Source organism: Nansenia antarctica (assembly GCF_963989245.1).
Source record: "Nansenia antarctica genome assembly, chromosome: 4".
In the NCBI taxonomy this organism is placed as follows: domain Eukaryota; kingdom Metazoa; phylum Chordata; class Actinopteri; order Argentiniformes; family Microstomatidae; genus Nansenia; species Nansenia antarctica.
Genome location: NC_137689.1, coordinates 56,302,870 through 56,323,787, shown reverse-complemented (window position 1 = coordinate 56,323,787; position 20,918 = coordinate 56,302,870). Strand labels below are relative to the sequence as shown.

At 42.3% G+C, this 20,918-nt stretch overlaps 3 protein-coding genes across 5 annotated transcripts; 2 read left to right on the top strand and 1 right to left on the bottom strand.

The window, feature by feature from the left end:
• Positions 1-49: 49 nt before the first annotated feature.
• Positions 50-13,392, top strand: sgsm1b (small G protein signaling modulator 1b; the record flags this gene model as incomplete). Its single annotated transcript, XM_080529492.1, has 25 exons — positions 50-118; positions 2,193-2,268; positions 4,266-4,431; positions 4,599-4,754; positions 4,961-5,028; positions 5,563-5,705; positions 5,832-5,963; positions 6,073-6,200; positions 6,611-6,678; positions 6,889-7,052; positions 7,805-7,934; positions 8,356-8,482; positions 8,596-8,660; positions 8,830-8,975; positions 9,235-9,363; positions 9,517-9,690; positions 9,922-9,990; positions 10,140-10,853; positions 11,127-11,501; positions 11,621-11,745; positions 11,952-12,034; positions 12,167-12,276; positions 12,486-12,582; positions 12,982-13,149; positions 13,288-13,392. 25 exons carry the CDS (start codon positions 50-52, stop codon positions 13,374-13,376), a joined length of 3,771 nt encoding a protein of 1,256 aa, XP_080385618.1. The 3' UTR covers positions 13,377-13,392.
• Positions 13,393-14,722: 1,330 nt separating this feature from the next.
• Positions 14,723-15,981, top strand: triap1 (TP53 regulated inhibitor of apoptosis 1). Its single transcript, XM_080530014.1, has 2 exons — positions 14,723-14,969; positions 15,241-15,981. The coding sequence occupies exons 1-2, from the start codon at positions 14,823-14,825 to the stop codon at positions 15,316-15,318; spliced, it is 225 nt and encodes a 74-aa protein (XP_080386140.1). The 5' UTR covers positions 14,723-14,822; the 3' UTR covers positions 15,319-15,981.
• Positions 15,982-16,307: 326 nt separating this feature from the next.
• srsf9 (serine and arginine rich splicing factor 9) lies at positions 16,308-19,822 on the bottom strand. 3 transcript variants are annotated; one of them, XM_080528695.1, is made up of 5 exons: positions 19,762-19,822; positions 18,367-18,552; positions 17,977-18,176; positions 17,173-17,345; positions 16,308-17,062 (listed from the first exon to the last, which is right to left on the bottom strand). In XM_080528695.1, the coding sequence occupies exons 2-5, from the start codon at positions 18,528-18,530 to the stop codon at positions 16,787-16,789; spliced, it is 813 nt and encodes a 270-aa protein (XP_080384821.1). In that variant the 5' UTR covers positions 18,531-18,552; positions 19,762-19,822; the 3' UTR covers positions 16,308-16,786. The 3 variants fall into 3 exon arrangements, with proteins under 3 accessions (XP_080384821.1, XP_080384820.1, XP_080384819.1); XM_080528694.1 differs by having other exon boundaries at positions 18,367-18,555; positions 19,762-19,785; XM_080528693.1 differs by lacking the exon at positions 19,762-19,822 and having other exon boundaries at positions 18,367-18,787.
• Between the last annotated feature and the right edge of the window lie 1,096 nt (positions 19,823-20,918).

Below are 20,918 nucleotides of genomic sequence, written 5' to 3'. Positions count from 1 at the left end.
TGTTATAAATTAATATAGAGCCGTAAATAGGCTGGGCGTTCGTGTTTGAATGATTGTGTTTTCTGATATTATAGAGGCCGAGACGCGTCAGAAATTGCTGCGCAATGTGAAGAAAGAGGTGGGTGCTTTTATTTGCTGTGTTTAGAATGAATTATAATATGACAGAAACATTAATGATGGATAATGGATCACCCGCGCTAATGAGAGCAGCTGATTTTGGTGTTTTCCTGGGATGCCAAAAATGAGAGAAACATGCAGCTTCTGAGATTAGTCTGACCAATTGATTATGTTAAATAAAGAATCCTAGCCTATGTGGGGAAAATTGCATATTTGCTGCTGCTTTTATTGGTGAAGTGACATTGGAAGGATGCAGCCTACCTGCATCATAACCATCAGAACCATTATTGGCCTCAGCGGACAGCCGACGGAGCAATAACACAAATGGATCCGTATTCGCTCAATGTAAAGATGCGTATGCAGGTGCCAGCTCATAATCCCGCCCACATTGAATAATCAATTGGGTGCATATCATAATCGAAACCTCATTTTTGTTTTTATTCTCATTATTGTGTGGCTCGGTCTGCGACTTCTATTTTTCTCAACCTGAATGTTAAGGCCTATAGCTCTCCCTCTTTAATTTGGGAACTTTTACATCTGTTGATTCGAAGATGCTTGGTAAATCTTGCTGTGCTTTGTATCTTAAATTAATATGATGTTCATAATTAGTATCATGCAATCTGGAGGAAAAGACCTTGCCCGTGTGTCATCCAAGCTGGTCTGGGACTCCACCTGCTCACACCCCCTCTGGACTGGCCCCACCAAACCTCTGCCAGCGACTCAAGCTATTTGCTTATTGCTAGGGAGGTCGTGATTCACGGGGATATTTACTGATATGCTTGATGTTCTGCCCCTCTATCCAATCACCATCATGTATAAGTTGCACAAATTGTAAAATGGCATCATTATTAGTTGAAGACCATAAAGTATTAATTTGTATGGGCAGGCTTGTCTATGATGGTGAAATTTTCAGATAATGAGAAAACTATGAGAACAGATTTATCATTTACTTTTTACTGTTTGAGAGCTTGACCTTTGTCCTGAAAAATAGATTGGTAATTACGTTTATAAGATATTATTAACTATGTAATTTAGAATATATGGGTGATATATATATATATATAGAATATATATTTATCATCATATTGGGTCTCTCTCACACTCTCTCGCTGTCTTTCACACACACACACACACACACACACACACACACACACACACACACACACACACACACACACACACAAACACGCACACACACACACACACACACACACACACACACACACACACACACACACACACACACACACACACCCACAGAGAGAGAGTGTGTGTTCGAAAGAAACACAAGTAATTCACGACAGCTGATTCTTCTGAAGTGTCTTAGGGAAGCAATCATTGCTCAGTGGCCCCCCTGGGAGGGTAAACAGGATGTTTTATTTAGTACTGTGGGGGTTTGGAACTTCCACCTATGCTCTCACTCACCTGTGACTCATTGCCTGTGGAGGCTTCATATCTCTGCGGGTAGCTTTGCACCTCATCCTCCAGCAAGGATGAGATTTTAGTTGTGATGCCGAATATATCTCATACCCTGTGACTGGCTTTTATTGTCTAGCAGAATTGATTGAAATGCTATTTATTTCCTCTCAAGCGGGCAAACTGTCACACTGTATCTCACTGACCATAAGAGCTCTTTTCAGTCATTTCCCTTTACTTATTAGTTTTGCCACTGCTTTATGCTACTGTATGTAAAAACAAAATATAAGATAAGCATCTTCATCAAAACAACCTTGCTGATTGCTCTTTCAGCTTTTCATGGTGAAATTAGTCAGAATGGTAACCATAGTTACTCCTCATCCCTCTAAAGCATCAAACTCTGGCTTGTCTGTAGTGATAAATATCTCCCCTGTTGTCTGTCTCAAATCTGTCATTCTCTCTCTATCCCTCTCTCTTGCCTTCTCTCCCCACCCTCCTCTTATCCTTGATTATCTATTGTGGCATAATCTCGCCCCATCTTTGCCTCTATCCCTCTATCCTTGCCTTCCCTTTCTTTCTGTGTCTCCTCGTGTCAGGGCCTGTATAGATCTACCTGTCAAACTCCACCTCACTTCTATTTCTCTCTCTTTTCTTCTCAGGTGAAACAGATAATGGAGGAATCAGTAACAAGGAAGTTTGTGCATGCTGACAGCAGCCATATCATATCCCTCTGTGGTGAGTGTATATATATATATATATCATATTGTATCAGATATACAGTATATGTTTATTTCTTTTACTTTTTACACCATTTAGCAGACGTGTTTTCCAAAGCAACTTAGAATTAGACATTACAGGGATAGTCTCCCTGGATAACTCAGAGCTAAATGTCTTATTCAAGGGCACACTAGTGGTGGTGTTCCCAGGTGGGATTTGAACACTCTACATACTATATAAGAAGAACACATTTTTACGTACTGTTTATACTCTATATTGTCTATAACTATAGCAGTGCTGTGTCTATTTATATAAAACAAATATATCTTCCCCTTTTATTCTAGGAATCAAAGCATTTCCTCCTACCAAAGCTCATGCAGATTAATTAGGGTCAGAAGATCCATGGCTGACTAAAGTGCCATTGATTTGTCTTAAAGTATTTACACCGAGTAGTACACAATCATTGGGAAGGGAGCGTGCAGATCTATATAAGCCCACTCATGGACTCCAGAGTCATATGGCAGCGCTCCAGTAGTGATTTGATTGGATCAAAGGTGCCCTGGTTGATGGGCATAGTTTGATGTACTGCATAGCTGGGTGGAAGTGTCGATTTAATGACTGCCTTGCTTGTAAGTAAGAAATGTACTGTACATTTACTTTGTTTAACATTCTGGACCAAATAAGAGTCAGTGTACTAGGCCCCATAAAGTGTTAATGAAGGATTAATTAAGCCTTAATTTGGTTACGATTCTGATGTGATAGCCAGATAGGATTGATATACCATAGTTATGGAAATCATTGGGAAATTGCAGTGTAGCCTGTCCATCAATCTTGGACAGCATAATCTAATTTAATCTAATAATCTAAACACCTTTGTTCTGTTTTACAGACCTAAGCAGTGCTCCTTTTCTCTCTATTGCATGATCACTGTGTGTTTGAATGTGTAATCACACGTTTTCTGAACTGTTAAACCTTGACATTTCACTCTTGGATGTGACACAGAATTATTGCTACAGTACCAGCACGGCAATATGGAGTCAGAGGCAGTGTCACTATTGCAGAATTAATTGTATTATATATTGACATGGACTGTCAAACTGTCAGCACAGTGTATGGATAATTGTTACCTTACAAAACAGAAATGACAGTGTATTGGTAATAACCATTACCAATTATACCGATGTATAACCATTAGACCTCTGAGGTCCAGCATGTTGTCTAGGAGCGGGAGAGATTGGGAGGTGCACTTCTAATTAGTATCATGACTACATTGACATTTAACAGTGCAAAGCCCTGCCACCTCCTACTAGCCAATTTGTGTGTACTTAGAGTGCGATGTAACATTCTAATAATAATAAATAATTTTGCCATTTAGCAGACGCTTTTATCCAAAGCGACTTACAATTACGAATTACAGGGACATTCCCCCTGGAGTAACTGAGGGCTAAGTGCCTTACCCAAGGGCACACTAGTAGTGGTGTGGCTTCAGGCGGGATTTGAACTCACAACCTTCCGATCCCAAGTCCAACTCACTATCCACTACTAGACCACCACTACCCCATCCACTAGACCACCACTACCCCTACTCGAGCAGGAACATTCTCTACCGAACAGAATGTGTTCAGGTCATTCTACTTCATTTAAGGACTGTGCTGCTGACCATTGCTATTCTCAGAATAAGAATATATCCGTATATTGAACTGACACTATTCAAAAGGTGTTGAGACTAAATAGGAGTGAATCACGTGCACATATCCTAGCAACAGTCAACTGGGTTTGGCAGATTTCAGTCTATTTCTGGTCTTGCTGTGAGCTTGCACCTGCCGTTCACCCTATGCCTTCAGTATCACTGAGGCTGTCCAAAGGTTCTGACTTTGTTTTCAGAGGATGCTCTCTGTGTGAAGTCTGTTCACACCTATATTTATATTTGAATCTGATCTGTAATCTGTAATGTAATCTATGCAATCAAATACATGTGTCTGTTTGCTCTGTGCTGTATGTGTGCGTGTCCACAGCTGTAGTGGAGGCCTGTTTGCTACATGGCCTGAAGCGGAGAGCAGCAGGCCTCCTGTGCAGTAATAAGGTGGTAGCACTCTTCATGAAGGTGGGGAAGACCTTCGCCCCGGCTGAGGAGCTGTCCCAGAAGGTCCAGGAACTCGAGCAGCTTATTGAGACAGCCAAGTGAGGTCCTTTCTCCTCTCCTGTCCTGTCCTCTCATCTCCTCTCCTCTCCTCTCCTCTCCTCTTCTCTTCTCTTCTCTTCTCTTCTCTTCTTTTCTCTCCTCTCCTCTCCTCACCCTGTTTTTACTTTATTTATTATTATTTATTTATTGTATATTTCTCCTGCAGACAGACCCAGACTCAGAACCAGAATAATGACAGGGGTCGGAAGCAGTCCAAGCTGGGCAACCTCCCACCTCAGGCCTTGAAATACCTGTGGATCCGCACGGCTCTCTTGGAGAAGCTTCTAGACAAGATAGTCCTCTACCTGGTAGAGAACTGCAGGTTGGTCATTTACTGTAATATACTGATCTGCCTCTTGCTGAAGGAAAGTGTGAAAGTATGTGTAATACTAAGTAAGTAACCCCTGTGTGAGCCATTGCATGAGCTATAATGTCCCATAGAAAGTATGTTTGATACTGTAATATATGTATAAGCAGAAATGCCTCTTCTTGCAGGGTCTTGAGCAAACATTATTCTCTTTCTTTCAGCACATTCTATGAGAGGGAGGCCATGCTAATGGACCCTGTGGATGGACCAATTCTTGCATCGCTGCTAGGTATTCATGACATCTCTCCTTGTGGCTTCTACAGCCAGGATGTGGCCAGGTCTCTGATTAAATAGAATACAGCTGAATATTGACTTACAGGACAGCAGTGCATTACAGTGGATGTGACCACATGGCTCTGTGATACCAGTAACTAAGATAAAACATGACGTACTGTAGGAGATTACTCATGCTTTACAGGGGAAATTAACTTACATCAAATAAAAGCAATTCCTCGATGCTGTGAATGGGGGAGAAGATACACTGGTACTCCAAATAGACTGTATTCTTAAACATATGACAGGAGAATCAGTCATATATCACCAGTAACGTTGTTTGCAATTGTCCTCCTGCTGTGGCGATCAAATGTAGGTTTCAGTAATCTTTATCTTGAACCAGGATAGTCCACCCGGCAACAATCGTTACCATAATATTTAAGTGTTTATCCTGTGGGTGCAACATTTGAGGTGCTCCAGGGGATAGCAGCAGCCCTTCCATCCTCAATCTATTTTGTATCTTAGCGTTGTGTTACCCCTTCCCTCCCAGTTGGGCCCTGCGCTCTGGAGTATACCAAGGTGAAGACAGCAGACCACTTCTGGACAGACCCCTCCGCCGACGAGTTAGTGCAGAGACACCGCATTCACAGTGGCCACTGCCGGCAGGACTCCCCCTCCAGACGCCCCGCCCTGGTCAGACTGTTTATGACTATAGAAATAAATGACAGGTGTTTACTTAATGATACAGTGCATCGTATCGTACATAAGTGTGTAACGAGGGACAATGTTTTTCAATAACTTGGACTTGTCGTGCTGTAGATCCAGAAGAGGCAGTCCAGTGGTAGCATGGATGACCGGCCCATCCAGTGGGCCAGGGATTACGTCGAGTCCCTCCATCAGAATTCCAGGGCCACGCTGCTCTTTGGGAAGAACAACGTCTTGGTGCAGCCGGTGTGTGTGTCTGTCTGTGTGTGTGTTTGTTTGCGTCTAGTATCTTCTCTCTAGTATGTACAGCAAGGAGCGCTGTGGTTTTTAACGGAGCTCTTGTCTTTGTCAATAGAGGGATGACATGGAGGCTATCCCAGGATACCTGTCTCTCCACCAAACAGCAGATCTCATGACCTTGAAATGGACACCAAACCAGCTCATGAATGGCACCACTGTGGGTGACCTGGACACTGAAAAAAGGTGTATTTTAATTAATATATATGTTACGGTACATGTGGGAACACGGTACATGTGGGAAAACTAGGGTTAGGGTTAGGTGCTAGAGTGCTACAGTTAGGGTTAGGGTTAGGGTTAGGGGTAGGGTTAGGGTTAGGATTAGGGTTAGGGTTAGACATGCCAGCATGTACCAAGTCGACGTAGCAACTAACCCTAACCCTAGTTTTCCCACATGTACCGTATTCCCACATGTACCGTAACATATATATATCTTTTTATTATTATATATTTTTTTATACAAGTTAGTTCCATTTACATATTTATATATTACATATCTATTCACAACAGTATTGTCAAATGAATTAGGACAAGTATCGATATTTGTATTGCCTTTTGGGCGTCCTTGTCAATGACTCATGTTGGTTGTCCTACAGTGTTTACTGGGATTTTGCCATGACCATTCGTCTAGAGGATATTGTTTACCTACACTGCCACCAGCAAGGTGCAGTAACCTCTCTTCTGCATGTGTTATGGTGTACTTGCATATTGCTATGTGTCTGAAAGTATATGCATTGATTGTAATTCGCGTTCTTGACTCTGTTATCATGACCTTCTCCACTTACCGAGTGGAAATATTGGTTAGAGAGAGAGAGAGAGAGAGAAAGAGAGGCTCAATATAATTAAGCATTTAATGTAACTCTGGTTTTCTCAGTGGATAGTGGTGGGACAGTGGTACTGGTCAGTCAGGATGGGATCCAGAGGCCTCCGCTGCGGTTCCCCAGGGGTGGACACCTGCTCCAGTTCCTCACCTGCCTAGAGACCGGCCTGCTTCCACATGGACAACTGGACCCTCCGCTGTGGTCTCAAAGAGGAAAGGTCTTAGAAATATAAATATATTCTTAATATAATTAATACAAATACAACAATGACTCATTCGTTGTCTAAAACCAATTTGAGTCTGTCCAGGTCTATTAGAGGCAGGATCACCTCTAGCATGGTTTATTGCATGTCTTCTGAGGCTAACACTGATTACTGTGTTACTACAATGCTGTGTTAGGGGAGGAGCTTTACTGTGACTCCCTGTCATATTATTTATCTTTAGCCTGCAAGGAGAAAATGACGCTGACCTGTCAAAGCAATCATCATGAGAAAGTGTTGAGGAGGGTTATGATGATAAAGGTGATAGCAGAGCTGGCTGAACTGTAATTTACAGGGTGCAGTAAGAATGATTTTGCGAGGGTGGTATATTACTCTGCTGAGCAATAAAAGCCTGTAACATCTGAGTGGCACAACAAGTGTAGGTGTGAGCAGGATGTTGATGCATCCTCTAGGCATCAGGAAGGTCATTTGAAAGGACATGAACCCCAGAATGACATGAAGTACTCTGAGCTGCTCTACCCTCTATGGCTGGATCATTTGTTATTTGTTGCCCGGTTTTACATCGCAATGAAATTATATTGATCTGAGCTTTAGAGAAAGATTTTTTTTAAAATCTCACAGGAATCTCACAGATCACCTGTGTTAAAGTACATATAATTATAGATTCTTAAGTACTGTAGTAGTAGTAGTAGTAGTAGTAGTAGTACTACTACTTGTTGTAAGTACTGTACCCCATTCTTTGCCCACAGGGAAAGGTTTTCCCTAAACTGCGGAACAGGAGTCCGCAGGGATCATGTGACTCTGCGTCGGATAAGGAGGACGACGAAGCCACAGATTATGTGTTTCGGATTCTGTTCCCTGGTAGTCAGACAGAGTTTGGTATGTCACCTTGCTTCAATAGAATAATCTCACAAACACGTTTCACACATGATGTAAGTTACGTAAGCTTTGAGTCCATACAGAATGGACTTTTTCCCTGTTTCTTTTTTCTCTCATTGTTATTTTGGTAACCGTTGTCCCACTTGCCTTCCCTCAGACTCCTCCCTGTTTCTGTGTAGCCCCTGTGTCTACCTGTGGCTCTGTCAGCTCCCCTTATCTGGTACCTTGGAAACAGGCACCATTTGAGACCATGCATGGGCATCAAGTTGTCTTTTTCACATCTTCATCCTCTGGCTTGGTTTGTTGCTGTTTCCATGTTTTTGTTTTGTTTTATTGTTTTGTTTCGATAAAGAACTGAACCAAAATCCTCAATGTTGATGTTGCTGTTGATGATGATGACGACGAAGATGATTCTGTTCAGTTGCTCCAGAGCTGATGGACCAGGCGGCAAACATGTGGCACCCTCCTCCCAGGAAGTCCTCCTGCTCCTCCTGCTCTCAGAATGGATCCTCTGATGGTTCACTTCCCAATGGGTGCAACCAAGACAGGCAAGTAGAGCAAGACCCCCCACCCCCATAACAAATGATTTAATTCATTATTCAGTCTATGCATAGCTACTTACTAGGAAGTGTTTGTTTTATACATACGCGTGTTTTAACAGGGCCCCCTTGAAACTCCTCTGTGACACAATGAAGTACCAGATCATTTCCCGTGCTTTCTATGGCTGTGAGTGCATGCGTCATAGACACATTTTTCATGGAATGATATTCCAATGATATACTGTAAATATATATTTAATTGATAATAATTGATAATCACCCATAATATTCATGCATGTTTATGGTATAAGAGAAATGAAAACCTGTTTCTTCTTGTTTCTTTCTCTTTGTTAAAGGGCTTGCCTACTGCCGTCACCTGTCCACTGTTCGCACTCACCTCTCAGCTCTAGTCAACCCGACTATTGTGGACCCTGATGTCCCCCATGACGCTCGTGGTGGGCTCTCTGTGGAGGTCTGGGGCCACTTCCTCCGGGACTGCTCAGTAAGAGTTGCTCAACATCCTCAGACATGAACACATCCCCAACAACTGTTGTTTGTATGTGCTCTTCACAGTATGACTATGCCTACACTCATCAAGCTACGAGGCATACAGGAAAAAAACACACATTACAAAACTGACCTATTGTGCATTTCTATCTTGAGTCGGTGTATGTTCACCACTTTTAGAATATATAAAGTATTTAAGTGGGGAGTTTCAGTGTGATTGGAGGCACATACTGTACCTGTTCCTTGTCTTGCAGGCCTATGAGGAGCAGGAGCTTCTGAGGCTTGTGTATTATGGCGGCGTGGCCCCACCACTACGTAAGGAGGTGTGGCCTTTCCTGTTGGGACACTACCACTTCCCTATGACTGAGAAACGCAGGATGGAGGTGGGTACTGTAACACGATCAGGTGATTTGACAATCAATTCTGCACGCCAACTTTAACTTCAGCTTTAGTGCTAGACGCAACACAGACGCAACCCAGTACACACCTTTTTTTATTTATTTCACCTGTGCGTTTGTTTACCTGGGTTTCCATAGGTGGATGAGCAGGTGCGTGCCGGCTATGAGCAGACTATGAGGGAGTGGCTGGGCTGTGAAGCCATCGTCAAGCAGAGGGAGAGTGAGAAGCATGCTGAGGCCATAGCCAGGTGCTCGTCTGGGGCCAGTGTGGACAGAGGACCAGTCACACGGGACTCTACCATCAGTACAGATGTAAGAGAATCACACCAGTCTCATTTCATCAAGGCAATACATAACAAAATACAATATATTAGGCAACCTCTGCCTATGCAGTTGCAAACAATATTGCTAATGTACTATGTAACAACACATTACATTGTTGTTACTAAAGTAATTACATAGTTACTACAAAGATATAGGGGAAGGTTAATGTGAAGGGTGTCTCTTTTCCTTCATGGTGTTTGGCTCCTCCTCCTCCTCCAGTCCTCACAGTGCACCAGCTCAGAGCGACACAATGCCCAATCACAGAGTGACACCAGCACCAGCATGCAGGTAGCTTCTCACTCAGTCTCACACTATTTACAACAACAATGACAATAACATTGAAAATCACATCTTACTATTGTGGGCGATACTGAATGGTATTGATAGAATATCCTGATAACTCTAGATATTCCCTGTCCTGGGGTTTGTTGTCGCAGGTATTTGGATCTGTCGAGGAGGTGGATCAGATTGAATCTGAGGCAAGGCCAGAGGAAAGTAACATGCTGCCCAATATCCCCAAAACAGACCTCCCAAATGGCACCTCAGACTCTGGGCAAACATCCTCCTGCATCCCCTCTGTTGGCTCAGGTATATCAGATCAGCCCCAAAGCTCAGACCCCACCCTGGAATCTGACTCAGCTGTCACTACCACAGCCCCTCAGACATCACCAGAAACATCAGGGCCCAATGGAGAGGGAGCTAGCACTGAGACCAAGGCTGAGCCACAGTTAACAGAGGCCCAACTCACCGTCACTGGATCAGCAGTGGAGGACCTGAAGGTGCCAACAGCAGTCGAGGATAAGGTTACACATGTAGAAGATTCCAAAGACCCAGCAAGTGAAGTGGTTGAGTACTCTGAAATAGTAGAAGTCATGGAAACTCCAGAGATAGTTGAAGAAAAGGTTTCTGTCAGTAACGTAAACCCTTCAGGAATTGCTAAGAAGGAAGAAAACACAGGTAATGGGTTGTCCAAAGTTTCCAATACAGAGGACTCAAACCTCCATGTGAGACCAGTGCCAGAGAATACAAATATTCTAAAACTAGAAACAGAGGTTTCTAATGAATATATCCAAGCTCCACTACTTGGCCAGACCATAGCTGCTGAAACACAAGAGAACAAAGCTTCAGAGAAGGATCCCTCCTTTCTGTCTGTAACAGGGAGATATAAACATTCACCAACAGCAGAGAAGGCTGATCATTCTGATAAAGATGGCACAAACCTCTCTGACCTTGGAGAAACATGTGAAACCAGTGAGGCTAGTATTTGTGAAACCAGTAGGAATAATACAGCAATGGATAATGCAAAGGTTTCTGAATTAACCAAAACCAAATCTCCAGACACAGCTGCAAAACGTACAGTTGCCTTAGGTTCAGAGACACGTGGCTCCAATGCACCTGTCCTGCACATACTGAATGCACCCCAGTCTACAGAGTACAGGGCCAGTGTCTCAGTGACAGCCCATTCAAAGCAGTCTCCTGACACTGCAGACTCAGATGACTCCCCGTCTGCCTTAGAGATGGAGGACATTCCCACTAGCTGGGCTAGGCCCTTGTCAGCCTTAGCTGCCCCCTCTGCCTCCTTGGGCCAGGGGGGAAAGGCTGCTGGGTCTGGGGAGCCTGTCCTGGAGCATCATCTGGATGCAAGCTCCAACACCAGCCCTGATGGAACAGAGCTGGCCCTGTCTGAGGAGGAGCCAGAGATGGAGAGTCTCTACCCCCAGGCAGACACTGTGGCTATGGGAGGGGAACTCAAACCTGAGGAGGCCTCACAAGTGACCTCTGGGGGAATTACTTACTCTGTAAGTATTCCACATGTAAGCTCAGTATGTGTTGTAGTGTAATGAGAACCAGGATCTTTGGCTTGATTAACACAAAAATACTACTGTCTTAACCTAGTCATTGTTTGTCACTCCGGTAGCAAGAGCAACTTGACTTGTATATGCTCAACCTGCATCGTATTGACAAGGATGTCAGACGCTGCGACAGGACCTACTCGTACTTCACTGCTGCTAACCTGGAGAAACTACGCAACATTATGTGCAGGTAAATTAGTTGAACGCACTTGAAATGCAGACAGGTAGCCGGTAGTCTGCTTTCAATGCTTCTTATAGATTGAAATGAGTTAACCATTCTTCCTTGATTTAACTACAGTAGCAAATATTTATTATTTATTTATTATATTTCCATTGGCTTGTATAGTATGTATATGTTGTTAAAAGAACTACAATCAAGACAATTTGTGTTTGCAGTTATGTGTGGCGACACCTTGACATTGGTTATGTCCAGGGCATGTGTGATCTGCTGGCTCCTCTGCTGGTTATTCTGGATGACGGTCAGTCTGCATCAGTACAATAGCTTGACCATTGTGAATGTGAGGTCTGAATTTAACCTGAAGTTTGTAAGAATAGAATGAGTCATTTTCTGTTTTATGTCTGTGTGTGTGTGGATGCGTGTATTTTCTCAGAGGTCATGGCATTCAGCTGCTTCTCTGAGCTGATGAAGAGGATGAATCACAATTTCCCCCACGGAGGAGCCATGGACTCACACTTTGCCAATATGCGCTCCCTCATCCAGGTATCTCACATAGTGTATTGCATTTTTTGGGGTATATTGTAGTGAATATAGTTTTCTTTGTATATTGTAGTGAATATAGTTTTCTTTGTATATTGTAGTGTAGCTTACATGACAACATAACAACATGATATAATGAAGTGATGTCACTTTGTAATGTTATGTACTGTATTGCATGGATAACTGCTCTGCTCTGATACTTTGTCTGCTAGATCCTCGATTCAGAGCTGTTTGAACTGATGCAGCAGAATGGAGATTACACTCACTTCTACTTCTGTTACCGCTGGTTCCTGCTTGACTTCAAAAGAGGTGCTGAAATCATGGACATGTATCACATACACTATCTGTATGATGATGGAGTTAGAAGAATGTAAAGAACATGTGACACACATACGTGTACAGTAGTTTGATGTTTCGGTTTGGGGGTGCAAGACATAGGTCCGTGGACAGTGCTCAGTTCTAATATCGTACCTAATTATTATTGATGTAACGGTACCTACACAGCCACATGGTACACATCCTTCTTGATTAATTCATTCATTTCACAAGTCCTTTTATCCAGCAATCACTTGAATTGTGTGTTAAATATAATTTATTCAGGATTTAATTGAATACACTATCCATCTGTTACCTTTCGCCACCTTTAACTCAGCCCATGATGACATGGTGTATAACCCTGTTTATTGCCTTCTGTGATTCTCCCTACAGAGATGGTGTATGATGATGTGTTTTCTGTGTGGGAGACCATCTGGGCAGCCAAGTACGCATCCTCCAGTCAATTTGTCCTCTTCATTGCTCTGGCACTGGTCGAGACGTACAGAGACATAATCCTGGAGAACAATATGGACTTCACAGACATCATCAAGTTCTTCAACGGTGAGGCCAATAAAGAATGTATTGTAATGAAATGTAATGTGCCAACTGTATTTAAACCCGCAGTTTTTATCGTGTTTGCTAGAGGTTTATGTCGTTCATGTTCATGTTTAGCATGTTTCATTTGAATTTCCTCCTCAGAAATGGCAGAGCGTCACAACGTCCAGCAGGTCCTAATGATGGCTCGAGACCTGGTGCACAAAGTGCAGGCCCTCATAGAAAACAAATGACTCAGCATGCCTCTGTTCCTCTCTTTCAGTCAGTGTACACAATTGTGAAAATAGTGAGAGGGTTACATGATATCTTACAACCCATGTACTCTGGGAATGGTACCCTCTATGTGTATAAAAGCTAAACAAACAATTGACATGCTGAAGAATGATGTGGTTCTCATGTTAAACCTAATCATACTTCATTTGCAATCATTTGCTTTATTCCTTTAATTGTCACAATTACAGTGCACAACACAGTGTCCGTGACTCAGTTTCTTAATGCACTTTCCTATGTTCAGGTATGTCACACATTATCATCAATAATTTCACAAAAAAATGTAATTGTTCACTTTGTGAATGTATCATTTTAAAAACAAAAACTCTTTGCATATTGCTTCAGGATGTTTTTGTATTTATTTTTGCCTTAAATTGAGCTGTTTTGTTCAGGGAAATTCTCAATATGATAACCAAATAATTCCTTGCCATTCAAAGATTATTTTATTTGTGAATTTGCATCAGGGGAAAAATCCCAACCATAAGATCCAAGAGTGGAAGTGCATCATAATAGCCTCAACCTCTCCAAGATTGAAGCCCTTACTGTTGCTCAGATCATATATACCAATGTTTTTGTAAAAGTGCTTTTCTGTCTCTGAGTCAAATATTTTCTCCTGATATACTGTACATGTCTGTTGCTGTTTGTGATGTAAACTGTAATTTTTGGTCCAGAAATTATTTGTAACACACAATGTTCAATTGTATCCCATCCCGTGAGATATATGAATGGCTCTATGAATACACTATATAGAAAATAGATATAAAAGACACAAACTGTACATGTGATTTATTATTGCTTGATGCTTGTGGTAAATATCATCATAAGCAAATGGAAAGAAAATACTATTATTTTTTCAATGTCTTCTTAAATAGTTTATTGTTGTAATTATGTATTTGCTGTGTATTAAACAATCAGTATATTTTGCAATCAGCACAGTGGTTCACTTCAAAGAATTTCACTTTGAGCTACATTATATTAGGTAGGCTACAGCAACCTCATCCCGAGATTAGCTATAGCTCAATTTGTTCAATTTGATATTCTTTTTCCATACACATTTAGCACACCGTTTTTGTATTACTTGTTGTTGCATCAGATGCGCTATTAATTAATACTGTATTCAGATCTGTGTTTGGCCTGAGCGCAGACCCAGGGTCGAGATGCTTGAGGAATGATTCAGGCTCTTGATAGGGGGAAGAGAAGTTATCCATCCTGGATCAGCACAAGTACATGTGTCGCTTATCAATCTACGTCATCATAATACGCCAGGCGTCTCCTCAATGAGCCAATCAGACCACATGGTTCAAGGAAAGTCAAGTGGGTCTGCGGAAGAGATAGGGACCACAGTGTTTAAATGATTATAATTTAATCTTAAACTATATTCACAACATCTCTGTTGATTTCTCGCTAAAATGAATAGTGTCGGAGAGGGCTGCACTGACCTTAAACGGGAATATGATCAGTGCTTCAATCGTTGGTTCGCTGAGAAATTCTTGAAGGGAGATCGAAGCGGTGACCCATGTACAGACATGTTCAAGAAATATCAACATTGTGTTCAGGTAAGCTAAGTCAAACCCCTTTGAGGAAGCTAATGAGCCATAATTGTCAGTGAGTGCACTCGCCAATGTGTTGGGGGTGTCATTGGGTAGCTGCTATGCTCTCACTTCCCGTCTAAAGGGCTGGGCGATTTCATGTGCAAAAAATGTAGTGCAAAAAAATAAAATAAAAACAGGACAAACATGACTTGTTCATGTTTCTCGTTTCCTGTTTACATGCAATACATACTTTACAAACTAATGATGTATGTGCTTGCTTGTACTGTATTTGCAGAAGGCCATTAAAGAAAAGGACATTCCCATTGATGGTGTGGAATTCATGGGCCCCAATAAAGAAAAACCGGACAGCTGATGCTGGAAGCCATTGGGACTAAGTTGGATCTCCCCAACAGCTTTGCCTTGTGATTCTCTGGGCATGCGGTGGAACATGTACAGTTTCCCCACCATTTTAGCTCAGGCTGGAACTGGGGGTTGGATGAGGTCGCTGTCGCTATAGTGTTGTGGCAAATGAGCATTCATTGTGAGGATCAAATATGCTGAAAATGAATGGTGATTGTAATTATTGTTCCGTTTTAACCATTGACAACATTGTCTTCTGTAAAGAGGAACCATACAAGAGCACTGCAGGGTTTCAGAATCCATATGCATTTGGATTAAACCAATAATACTCTTGGTTATTTTATGCTTTTAATGCAGATGTGTGGATGTCATCAGATACCCATTTATTGTAAAGGCCTAGAGGATGTTGCTTTATTATTTACAGTACTGACAATATGGATGTCTACTATGAGTGTGCCCTGGTCATCTTACTCAACACAGCAGGTGTCTTTCCTTTTGCAAGGTGGAAGCTCTGGGCCAACCAAGATCATCCAGAACATTTTTTATATAGTTTTTTTAACTGGACACTTATGTATATGACATGATGGAAATTGTGACATTTGTATACACTTGTTTTTGTTTTACAAGTGCATAGAAAAACATAGCAATAATTAAATCGTATACATGCCAAATAAAATACTCCTGTCAGTATTGTCTCCCCCTTATTATTCCATCTGTCATCAGATGTATTTAAGATATTGTCCTTTGGCATATGACTTCATCAAAGTTCATTTATACCGATCAAATGAAGTTGCAAACAAAAAACAACTTTATTTTAGCAGCTATTGCATAGCACAGGCTATTTTTAGTAAAAAAAAATCATGCATGATGACAGAAAACATTGAAGGTGTTTGTATCAGTATTTTAATTGAAAAACAAAGCTCTCTTGCATACAAGAGCAACCACACAATACAACATTATTAGGAGAGAAAGCTGAGAGAGCTAGTTAAAAAGATCTTTACTGAGAAAAAAGCATTTTCACAACTTAATTACAATCAAAACCAATGTCCAAATGTACCCAGGCATTCAGCGGTCCGCTCACATAATGAAAAAAAAAAAGCTTACAGGTTACAGGCAGAAGTTCACATTATGTTATTTTTGTGTCACACCATTATCAGGGCAATGCTCAATGTAAACGGATAAAGTTCATACATTGATCAGAAAGCAAAAAACCATCAAATTATCCCTCTGTTCGATTAACACATGGTCTCTCCTCATACCAGAACTGAGCAGACTACAGCAACCCAAAACAGTACGGAAGCTTCCACAGTGACCAAAAAGAAAGAGTCTACAAGATTAAGGCAGAGGAGAGGGGGGTGAACACCTCATCATGGAATGTACATTGCAAGCAAGAGGATAAATATTCTATGAGTGTGTCCTTGGAGGAGGTGAACAGAACAGAACAAAATTGCCCCTAATCATCATGTGAATGACCTGCTGGTCTACCGATAGTGGCGTGAGGGTGGGCTGTGGCGTGAGGGTGGGCTGTGGTGCTGTGGAGGGCTATGACGCTGTGGAGGGCTATGACGCTGTGGTCGCCTTGATGGGGGGCTATGACGGGACATAGAGCGGCGTGGGGGCGATTGGTAGCGTGGAGGAGGGGACCCTCTGCTCTGATAAGGAGGAGGTGAGTTGCGTCCCCGGGATCTGGAGCGGGACCGAGAGCGACCCCAGCTGGAACCCCTTTCCTCAAGGACACGAATATATGCAGTCTCCCCCTGCAGGACAAAAAGAACAGTTCTTTTGTTATTGCATTTGCAGAAAACATTAATACAACCTTTCAATACATTTGACCACTTAATAATAATTTTAAAAACATGTTACTCACCTGGTGGGAGCGGAACTCAGTCCTGTCAAGCCTGCGCAGGGCGTACTCCATGTCCTCCCTACGGAGAAACTCAACCACTCCTTCACCATCCCGCTGCACGTCTGCGAAACACACGTCCCCGGCCTCACGCATGTGGTCCTTCAGGTCTTGCCAACTTCCAGTTGGAGGCAAACCTAGGAGGGGTGAGAGCAGGGCCATAGAAGATCTTAAGATGGGCAGTTTGGATAGTTTTAAGAGTTTGTTCTGTTTGCAAAATGCCTCAAGGGAGGGTGATCATTTTGGTGCTACAATGATCTATGGTTTCAAACAGTTTAGAGAAGGACATGTTAATCAAACAAAGCTAGAGAACAAAATGTTTTTAACGTGAGTACAAACCTAAAAAAAGTGTATCTGCACAACACAAACTCACATTCAAATGACATGCAAAGTTCTGAGATATTATCAGTCTCATTTTTGCTCCAGTACTTGACATTTTGAGTTGACTACTAGATGTGTGATATAAAATTACCCTACTTCAAAGAATAGGGGACAATACAACACAGATACAATGTAAGAGTACCTTCAATTAAGGGGAAAAATTAAATAAAATGAGAAAACATACACCTACCAGTCACTATGGCCGGTGTTTGGGGTTATGCAGGCAACATGATCAGTTTGAGTTTTTTTTTTTTTTACTGTTTGGTTCATGATTGTTTTGGGTAGCTGACTTGACCTCATCCACTTAGTCCCCTTGACCTCCAGTCCGCCAAGAGAGAGAGAGAGAGACAAAAACAAAACTGCCTACGACTCAGAACGTCCACCTACCAGTCACTATGACCCGGAACTCAGACCTCCGAGTTGGGGGCCCAAACCTCCCCTTAGGTCCCCCTCCTCCTTCTCCTCCTTCCCCTCGTCCTCCCATAGCGCCACTAAATTTGGCCCCAGAGGAGCGAGGGTATTCCACACGCAGCTTGGAATCTCCAAATTCGTATCCATTCCTTCCATAGACAGCATCTTCTGCATCCCTAAGAGAAGAGAGCAAAGAACTCCTTACTAAATCACTCCTGTTTGACTAAGGGACATATGCCTACACCTGGCAACGCCATCGGCATCCGTTCACTGTGGTCGGCCACTGGTGGTGTTACTAGGAGAACATCTTGCCAACAGTAGGGTACCGTTGACTTGTTAACGCACATGACCATCCCAAGGACTCACCGTGGGTCTTCGAAGCGGACAAAGGCAAAAGGGATGGTGCCAGTGCCTCTATTGTTCTTTAGTTCGACATCCCGGATTTTTCCATATTTGAAGAAGAGATCCTCTATGTCCCTCTCCTGGACATCCATTGGAAGATTCCCCACGTAGATCCGTCCATCCGCCATGGTTGTAGTTGTCAGACTGGCCCTGCTAACACAAACCGGAAGCACCTGCAGGCTTCAAGCTCACGTCTTTTCTCACGGATAGCTGTGGAGGTGTGGAGATGATCCATATCCTAATCCTAGTCCTAGTCCCAATCCAAAATCCTAGTCCCAATCCAAAATCCTAGTCCCAATCCAAAATCCTAGTCCGTCCTCCTCTAATCCCTTAATTTAGAAAAAAAAACTAAAATCTGTGTTGAGCAGCAGCAGCACATGTCGAGTTCAAGACAATCAGCACAGGACCTTGGACCCAACTCTGAAAGCTTTAAAACACAAGATAATGAATGCCTAGGGTCCCTATTAACACGGCAAAACACGTTGGAACATGCACTAGTTTAGTCTATACCTGTGCACATTTTATTGCTTACTTAACTTCTGAAAAGGCAGATACCAGGTACATGCATCAATCAAGCAGGTGGAAGTGGGAACACTTCCTGACACAGTTATGCATTCACCCCAGCTGCTAGCCAACCTTGCCATCGGATTCTACTGTAACAGTTAACCCATGTCGCCCCAATAGAATCACCTTTTTAGTTGATCTAGGAAAACAAAGATCACTTTTGCATATCATTATGTGACTACAAGGGACGGTTTCACAGACAAGGCTTAAGCCCAGTCCTGGACTAAATCACACTTTCAATGTAAAATCTCCATTGAAGATGTTTTTTTAGTCTAGGGGTAGTCTTTTTAGTGTTGGATTAGGTGTAAGCCTTGTGTGTGAAACTGGCTCCAAGTTATCTAGGCGATCGAATCAGTACGTATAATAAAAGCTCATTGCTACATGGTGCAGCTAACCAACCAGACCGGTTCAGACAGGGCGGGTTAGCAAGCAGCTTAGCCATTCTTTGACATTTCCCGCGAAGCCGGAAGGCAGACAGTAGTTGCGAAGCAATTCATGATTGTCTTTTAAGAAACACCAATTAAACACATATGTTTATACATGGGCCTGGATGTTCCAGCTAGCTAACGTTACGATTAAATAAAACAATCCCAACAACATGGGCAGCATGTCTGCAGGCAGATCCAGCTAGCTAGCTGTCCCTTTGTTGCTGCTTCCGTGTTGCTGATTTATTAGCTAGCTAGCTCCCTTGAAATTACGTTGTAACTCTTATCGTCTTGTAATGAGACTATAAACAAAAGTAATTTGGTTTGTAATGACTCTATATCAAATTAAATCAATGGGTTTCAGACGTACCTCCGTACACTTATCTTCGCTATAATTCGGGGACAAACGACAGCGTTGACACTGGCTAGCCTCTTCCTCCTTGCAGCAGGAACTCAGCTGACAACTGTCAGGAAGCTCCTTCGACCAATGGCTGCAAAGGCCCGCCTTCGTATTTGCAAGTGTGTGTTGTCATCAATTGGTTTTCAGTGACTTTCTGATAATTATTATATGAATCATATAACAATAATGAATTATAGTAACATAGAAGAAGTGCAGGGTTTTCACAGGTCTCAAGAATACACGTGCATGTAGGCTTTGATTGATTGATTGATTGAAAACTTTATTAGAAGATTTGCAGAAGTAGGTACATGAAAGTACATATTACATACAAGGTCAACTAACAGGATAAAAACCCAAGAAAGCCACTGGCTTATTTCAATTGGGGTCCTTGATTCTCAATTCATCGTTACATGTAAGACAGACAAAAAAGCTAGTACTATCTACAAGATAATACAGACAAATAACTATTACTATCTACAAGATAAACACACATCCATCATGGGAAGAACAATACAACAAAACATAAGGTATGTACAGCGGGTAGGACAGGTGGGGACATACACCACAGGTGGGGGCGGGGGACAAAACACAAAGTATGTACAGTGGGTAGTTCGGGTCTTTTAATCTGATTTTTGATTTAGAGGGTCCAGTTACGGATTGCAGCCTCCTGTAAATGTTTTTTGAGAGTGGTTTTGAAGGTGGGCAGTGTTTTGCACTCCTTTAAGATTATAGGAAGGGCGTTCCACATTTTTACTGCATAGTTTGCAAACGAGTTTAACCCCTTGTTTGTGGTGCAACGCGGTTGAACGTGGTTCGTGGAGCTTCCTCTGGTGTTGTATGTGTGGACGTTGTTCACTTTTTGGAAGTATGTTGACAGGTACTTGGGTGTCTTTGTGGTGTAGCGTATCTTGAGGCTGTATTGCATTCAGTGAGAAATACAACCCTACATGACATCACTATTACAATAGTTAATAATACAATGTGATTGCTGAGCTTTTCAACTTCTAAAATAAAAACATGTATTATTTCCCCTCAATGATCAATATCATTACTACCAACAACAGCAAAGTAACCTACTTGGTTGATAGGGTGTGGATGGCCCCTGTGGTGCCCTCTAGGGGTGTGCA